Raw genomic sequence first — 8,611 nt, forward strand, 5'->3', positions numbered from 1 at the left:
CTAGACAATGTATTTTCTAGGCTTGGCAGATGATGTGGAAGTTATAATCAACAAAGTAGCTGATGGCAGATGCTGGAAAGGATAACAAATGTATGGGTAAGAAAAACAAACTTCAAGAGGACTTTAATTATGTTAGAGTGATAACCAAGAATGAAATGATTAATTTTGGTAAGTATAAATGTAAGGCTCTAACTTGAGTCAAAAAAATCTAAGTATATCAGTACCATAAACATATATGTGCAAATTGCTTAAAAATTTTTGTCAGAAAACTGTTCAGTTATTCACAAAATTACATTGTGATTTAAACTGAACTAAAAGAAATGCAGATTTCAAAATAAAAGAGACATTAGACTCTTTGTTGGTCAAATCCTGACTGGGATAGTGAGTTCTGTCCTAACAACACAATCAAAGAAAACTTGAGAAAATGAAATGCTCTCAGACCATAGAGTGTTGGATGGTAAAGAAACGTGATAGTATAACTATATAGTCTAATTTGCCATTCAGAGCCTATGTCTGAGACACTTGCCTGTGGAAGATAATTAGGGAATCAGTGAAGAACTTTCAATAGTTAGAGCTGCTCAAAAATGCAAGGGATTCCAAGGTGAAGAAAGAGATTCTAAGGAAAAGGCAGTAAACCCAGCTGCAGAAGGGTTCAAGCCAAGACAATTGCCATCTAAACTATGTTCTTGCAACAACTATCACCATTTATTAAGCTCCAGTGTGGCACAAATCTTCAGTTAGATGCTTAAGATCGGTTTTATATAGGGGCACAGGGGTGGCTCAGCTGGTTAATTGTCTCACTTCACCTCAGGTCATGATTTTAAGGTTGGTGAGTTTGAGCCCCACGTTGGGTCAGGCTCTGTGCTGACAGCTCAGAGCCTGGACCCTGCTTCAGATTCCGTGTCTCCATCCTTTTATGTCCCTCTCCTTGCTTGTGCTCTCTTTCCCTCTCTAATGTAAATAAACATTAGAAAACTTTTTTTAAAGATTGATTTATATAATTCTTACACTCACACTCACCTCATTAAGTAAACCATGATTGATAAGCTTTTTTTAACTGTGTGAAATAAGAAAAGCTAAGTAACTTGCCAAAGGTCACAATATTAGGGGATGGTGGAATTGAACACAAGCATGTCTGTCTGCCTCATGCAAAGTTCCATCTTTCAAGCATTGGATCAGTGAGAGGACTAAATGACTTTTTATGGCCTTCCCTACTCTGAAACTGATCATTGCAGTCTTTTACTGAGCTTACGCTTTAAGAACTCTTACCACGTGGATTGATTCTCAAGCTAATAAGCAACAAAATTTCCAAATCCTTTTTATAGGGATAGTTTCCAAACCTGAAATCACAGTTGGAATTTTTAGTTTAGTTGGGGATCTGAATTACTGTTTTATACTTACTATCATTAAATTGCAAGTTTTTGATTTGGGCATAATTTTAAAAATTTTTAAGTTTATTTGTAATCTTCAGTTAGTATCTTTCATGTCAGGTGTTTCTTTCATGTTTGCTATCTACAAACATAAAAAATACAAGTTGTATTAAGTAGTATCAGGGTATTGTTTGAAAGTTTTGAAATGATCACTTCCATTTGAGTAAATACAAGTCAAGGTCTATCCTTTGCATTTCCAAGTTCAAAATACTTGATTTATGTTAAGTTTATCTAGGCATGATTAAGGTGAGGAAGCAGCTTTGTACCAATAAAAGTCACAAAAGACTGATTTATAAACAAAAATGTCAATATATTTATGCAAATGAACAATGTGTTCACAAACCAATTTTTATTTAGCTTTTCTCATTATTTTTTGTATTAAACTGTGTATAAAAACATGATTTAAACTTTAAATTTAAGTTCCCTCAAAGAGAGAAATAATAACAACCCCAACACAATTACAGCTGTCAAATTGGACTTAAACCCCATGATATGTTTATATGCTTCTTTCTATGACTAAGCTACCTATTAAGAAATAATTAGGTTGAGGAACAAGTATCTATATGGCCAGTATCTGCTTCTGCTTAGCTCTCATGGTTGGTGTTAGATAAGTACTTAGTTAAGAACACAAATCTTGTTACTAATAAACAGATTTTGATGGAAGACCATGTCCAATAAAGAGAAGAGCAAAGAGAAGCAAGCAGACATGATATTTAGCAAATAGTTTAACCTATCTAGGTTTTATTTTCCTTACGTATAAAATAAATGACCTTTCCAATCTCTATTCATACCATGATCTACCAGTTGTGCAAGCCCACAAGCTAAAAGTTGTGCACAAGTTAAAACACACTTGGTCATCTTTCACAAGATCTATGACAACTTTTTTTCCTTAAATGCTTGTTTATTTTAGAGAAAGAGAGACAGAGAAGAGGAGGAGTTGGGAGGTGGGGGAGGCACAGAGAGGGAGAACAGAGGCTCCATCCAATCTCTGAACTGTCAGCACACAGCCCAACATGGGCCTTGAAATCATGAACCATGAGATCATGACCTGAGCTGAGGTCAGAAGATTAACTGTCTGAGCTATCCAGGAGCTCCTACTTCTGACAACTTTTACTTCATTCATTCTTGCCTCCAACAATCTATTCTCCAGAAAGAACCTATGTGATTTTTTAAAAATATAAATGAAACTACATTACTCTTGTCTTAAAATCATCCAGTGAATTCCATTATCACTTGAATAAAATCTAAACACTTTATTCATGACCTATTAGACACTCTAAAATCTGGTTCTTGCCTACCTTGCCAGCCTCATGTCCCACCACTCTTCCCTTGGGTCTCGAACTGCAGCCCATCTGGTGTAAGCCTTAGGAAGACTGTCTGGAAACTTGTCTCCCTGCCTTCTCACAGCTAACTCCTCATCAACCATGTCTCAGCCTAAACATCATATTCTCAAAAGATAATTATCTAACTACCCCTCTGTACTCTTTTCCATTGCCCTATTTCATTTTATTTTATTCCTAGCCCTTATCACTGTTTATTTATCTGTTAATTCATTTTGCTCTGTTTCCTTCCCTGGAATTGAATACCTCCACCAGCAGGGACCTTTTCGGTCTGGTTCACCACTTCAATCCCAGTACTTCAGATAAGGTTCAACATATAGAATTTCAATAAATATTTGCTGAAGAGATAAATGAATGATAGTTTATGTGCTTTACAGGTCTAGAATTCAATAATTCTTATTTGGATTTTAGCTCTAAAATGTTTGTATACAGTTTATCTTTCAAAATAGCAATAGACTATATTTAAAGATGAAAGGAAACAATCACTACAATGAAATATCTTTAAGATGGAGTTTTATATTAGTCTTCATGCAATTATTACAGTGCTGTAGTTTATATGTACTGTTCGTTTCTAACCTTTTCTAGTAATGCAAACCCCCGTCAATGGACTGTTAGCTTTGGAACAACAATCAACCCTCCATTAATGAAAAGAAATATTAGGAGAATTATTGTCCATGAGAGATATCACTCCCCAGCAAGAGAGTACGACATTGCTGTTGTACAGTTCTCTCCCAAGGTCACATTTACTGACGACATCCGCCGGGTTTGTTTGCCAGAAGCCTCTGCATCCTTCCAACCGAATTCAACTGTTTATATCACAGGATTTGGAGCACTTTTCTATGGGGGTAGGTAACTCAGAGCTCTAAAATCCAAGTTAGGACAGTGTGATTGAATCCACTCTCCATCAATATCATCCTGCCAGCCATTTCCGCACAGCCTGGTTGGATTAGTTAGAGCTCTTATTTTGTAAATGATAGAAACTCAACTCAAGCTAACTAAAGCAAAATTAATGATAAAATGGAAAATTTGGGCCTTGTAATTTGGAAACCAAGAGAGATGAGATGAGTCTGGTTTCAGACATAGCTGGGTTCAGGAGTTTGTATGATGACATTAGAAGTTGAATCTCTGAATCTTCCCATTCCTGGCTCTTTTTTCCCCTAGACTGCCTTCATATGGAGGGATTCTAGTTCCACAAAGCATCAAAGGTGGCCAACCACATCAGGGTTTACAACATGTTCCCCTAGTAGATGCGGAGGGAAGAACAAGTCCTTCTCTTTGCCAGAATCTATATTAATCCCTGAAAAGGTTTCCTTTGGCTCCATTTGTGTCCAGGGTGCTTAGATTGACTAACTCAAATACTCACTCCTTGGGGCACCTGGGTGGCTCAGTTGGTAAAGTGTCCGGCTTCACTCAGGTCATGATCTCACAGTTCATGGGTTCAAGCCCAGCATTGGGCTCTGTGCTGACAGCTCAGAGCCTGGAGCCTGCTTCAGATTCTGTGTCTCCCTCTCTCTCCGACCCTCCCCTGCTCATGCTGTCTCTCAAAAAATAAAATAAAAAACATTAAAAAAATTTTTTTAAATAAATAAATACTCACTCCTGTGCCTATACCAAAAAAGTTAGGTGTATGATAGGAAGTTTGGTCAGCATCACATGGAATGAAGGAGAGGCAGTTCCAAAGAGGTGGGCTTGAGGGGAGACATAAAAGAAGTGAATATTTCCTCAGCAACACTGGAGTCTACTTCTATGTGCTGTTGTCTCTGCAATGCCAGGTGTACTTTGGATGTGTTGTCATCCTCATGCCCACTTTCACTCCAAACTTCCTTCCCTTTATGCCTCATCTTTGTGAGCCCCCCTCTACCCTTTTAATCGACTCCTCCCCTTGGTTTGCTCCACTACTCATTTTCACTTTCCTGGATCATTTCACAAGTTTTTCTGTTTCTCAGCTACAGTGTCCAATTACAACAAAATCTGCTCCAGAACTACAGAGGCTAATTTAGAGAGCGTCTCTGATAACAAAGCTTCCATGGCTCTCTCTAAAATGATTTAACTTGATATGCCTCCTTAAACTTCTAACAAATAGAAACGATTTTGTTTTTGAATGCTTTTTGGGCATACTTAGTCAGATACACTCTGGATCATAAAATCTGGTCTAGGTACTTACATGTAACAACAGTAAGAGTTTCCTTAATTCTGGGCATAAGAAGATAAGAAAAGCCTTCCTGGGAATGACAAAATCCATTCACAGAGCTCTGTACAATTCATTTATATATAATAAATCCTAGAGAATAAACCTTTAATAAACTTAGTTAATAAACTAAGGAACTAAGAATATCTTTCACTAGCATACCCAAAATAGGCTTGATGGTCTCTAGATTTTTCCAGGTGTCCCATGTGGTTTTATTCCTATTATAGAAGTTGAGATATGTGTGTCTTTCCTTACAGCGTCCTGACCAGTATGTGGTTTGATATAAAGAATCCCTGAATGCTTGTGATATTCTGTTTCTACCAGAGGCAGTTATCTTCCTGTCATAATATTGGTTTCTACAACTCAGGATCTAGTTTATAATCTGGAGTCCCAAATTTATAATGCATTAGAAATTAAATCATTGACTTTAAAAGTCATTATATGTGTAAAAGTTCTTCATAAAATGTAAAGGATAAAATAAATGTACATAGAACATAATTATTTTATATAACATAGTTATATATAGCTATGTATGGTATATAGTTGCTGCATATATATAGTTGTTATATAGTTGTATACTATATGTATATAGGATATATGTTATATAACATGTTTTATATAATTATAAACATAGTTATATAATTATTTTATCAAGCCAAGGTAGAAAACTATCTAAACCTGACAAGTTTCTAGAAACAATTTGGGATCCACAAATACAAACTGTATTTATAAAAACGAGTGATTTCCAAAATAAAATCAGTGCTTTCCTATCTCTATATATAAATGGATAGGTTTTAAAGAAAAGGTATGATGCTAAGCAAAATAATTCTGTCAGAGAAAGACAAACACAATATGATTTCACTCATATGTGGGATTCAAATAAGACACAAACAAGAGAGCAAAAGAAAAGGAGAGAGACAAACCAAGAAACAGACTCTTAACTACAGAGAACAACTGACGGTCACTAGAGAGAGGGGGGAGAGGGGATTGGCAAAATATGCCACGGGGGTTAAGAAGTGCACTTGTGATGAGCACCGGGTGATGCATGGAAGAGTGAATTACTGAACTGTACACCTAAAACTAATATAACACTGTGTTAACTATACTAGAATTAAGATAAAATAATAAAAATAAATATACAAAGGTTTTCCAGAAAAAGACACAAAATGTTTTTCTTACAAGTATATGTATTTACAAAAATGTGATAAGGACAATAATTGTCATTTAAATGCACCAGATTTGAAAGAGAAATTTATTCACTAGAAACTGCTTATATTAACTTCATTCTGTATTGAGAGTTTTAATATGAAATAGATTAGATTAGAAAAAAGTCCACTCACTTCATTCTAGCTAAGGACATTGATTGTAAACACTAAAATCACTTTGTTTTCCCTGAAGGAGAATCCCAAAATAATCTTCGAGAAGCCAGACTGAAAATCATAAGTGATGACATGTGCAAACAACCACATGTGTATGGCCATGATATGAAATTTGGAATGTTCTGTGCTGGATATCTGGAAGGAATTTATGATGCTTGCAGGGTAGGTAGAGATTATTTTGATGTCATTAACTCAAGACATTTTTTATCTCTTTCAAGAAATATTTAGTGTTCTTTATCTTGTACCAATATAGATATCTTGACAGTTGAGTAATTTCTAAATGCATATTTCACAACACATTTTTGGATGTTTTATTAAGCAAAATGATATAAGCAGATTTCTTTAAAGCCATCAAACAAACTAAACAAAATTAAATTTTCTTAATACCAGAGGTCCAAAGGTTTGTAGAGCAGAGTCCCTTTTCTAAAAGGGCTCTCATCTAGAAAGGCAATCATCATGAACACGGAGGTATGATGAGATGTTTTAAATGATATAATGGAGAGTAAATGTTTTTAGAGTGAAGGGAACATTTTTGCAGCAAATATCAGGGAAATCACACTTAAATGAAGCCTGAAGGATAAATGGCACTTACCAGTTACAGAACAAGAAAATACTATTATTTTTCTATATATAGAAAGAGCATAGCAAAAATAATAAAGGTGTGAAACTATAATTCATATCTGAGGGTGTTCCAAGTAAACTGTTGGGTCTCAGCATACGGAGAATGAGAGGGCTAGAGGCAGTTAACACTGGGTGAGAAGGTGGATTAGACCTGGTCCCCTTTCCAGTGCCTTCCTTTGCTGTCTAATAGCTATGCTGTATGTATGTTTTCTGACGAAGGTATAAAGTGTGTTTCTTCCTACACGTACTTGCTTTATAACATGAGATTCTTGAAAACTTCAAGGAGGTGATTGTACAGGATGAAATAACAGAAATTGTTTTGATGTCAGGCAGCAGAAAGCTCTGTCCTGAGTCCCACAAATTACACATGTATACCTCTGTCCGAAGAGGAGCAGGGAGTTTGGTAGCATATAGACTGGGCAAGAGAGGAATCTGGCATATATCCAGGCTCAGTTGCTGAGAAAGAGGGGGGAGGCAGCTAGAATTCAGAGAAGCACAGAGAGGTCCAAGCCATGATGGCGAAGGCGAAGGTCATGACAGGAGCCCAGGAGCAGACAGGGTATGGGCATCCAGGCAAGCAGTGAAATTCGTGATATGCTTCATAAAGAAGGTGGTCATAAAGAGATTTCACTAGATTGGGGAGCAGAACAAAATTCCTGCTCCCTGACTGCTCACGTGAGTAGTAAAACACAGCTCTAGCCATAGGAAAACTGGGAAAGCTACTGAGAGAGATACTCAAGGACAGGGCCCAAGACATGAATACAGCAATTTTAACTGAGATGCGTGGTGAGGGGTTTAGTCTGTCTGATAAAATCGGGGTCCAAGAACCCTGCTTGGATTCAGGAAAAATCCAACACTAGCTCGACTTTCTTTGTTGTGGACTCGAAATTTGCCAGTAGACCTTAGGCATTCTACACACACACACACACACACACACACACACACACATGCATACACAGTAACTATGTGAAATGATAGATGTGTTAACTAAATTGATTGTCATAATCATTTCACAAAGTATATATGTATGTTAAATATCACATTGTATTCTTTAGCCATATACAATTATATTTGACTATATATATGTCTATAAAGCTGAGAAAATTAAAATGTAGAAATTGAACTTTAAAGTTTTATAATTTTTGAAATTCATGTTTTAATTAATTCTTCTGTAATTGGTAATCAATAAATATGCTGTCTAATAAAATATGTAGTTCATCAGAATATTTTAAGTAATAAGCTTTATATTAAGCAATTTTCTTTCTCTCTTTTATTTTCAGGGTGATTCTGGGGGACCCTTAGTTATAAAGGATTTTAAAGACACCTGGTATCTCATTGGAATCGTGAGCTGGGGAGATAACTGTGGTCAAAAGAATAAACCTGGAGTTTACACAAAAGTGGTTTATTACCGAAACTGGATCGCTTCAAAAACAGGCCTCTAATTCTCTATAAAAGTTAAATTTTGAGAGCTGTTAGCAAGCTATACGTGTATGAGAATTAAATGTTCAGTGAATAGAGTACAATGAAGTGAGATTAAATGACGTGATTTATTTTAGAATCACTTTAATCAACCAATAACCTATAGTCAATTTATAAGGTATTTAAATCCTTATAAATTTGTAAAGTAGTGGCTCAATTTATCCTGGCTGGAGG

At 36.0% G+C, this 8,611-nt stretch overlaps 1 protein-coding gene across 1 annotated transcript in view; it reads left to right on the top strand.

The window, feature by feature from the left end:
* The window catches only part of TMPRSS11A (transmembrane serine protease 11A), a 49,663-nt gene extending 41,263 nt beyond the window's left edge, over positions 1–8,400 (top strand). The window contains exons 8-10 of the mRNA XM_029931483.1: positions 3,356–3,615; positions 6,357–6,499; positions 8,239–8,400. Of these exons, the coding sequence (XP_029787343.1) occupies positions 3,356–3,615; positions 6,357–6,499; positions 8,239–8,400 (565 nt within the window). The remainder of the gene's footprint in view (positions 1–3,355; positions 3,616–6,356; positions 6,500–8,238) is intronic.
* Positions 8,401–8,611: the final 211 nt, after the last annotated feature.

The sequence above is a fragment of the Suricata suricatta genome, chromosome 1 (assembly GCF_006229205.1).
Source record: "Suricata suricatta isolate VVHF042 chromosome 1, meerkat_22Aug2017_6uvM2_HiC, whole genome shotgun sequence".
Lineage (NCBI taxonomy): Eukaryota > Metazoa > Chordata > Mammalia > Carnivora > Herpestidae > Suricata > Suricata suricatta.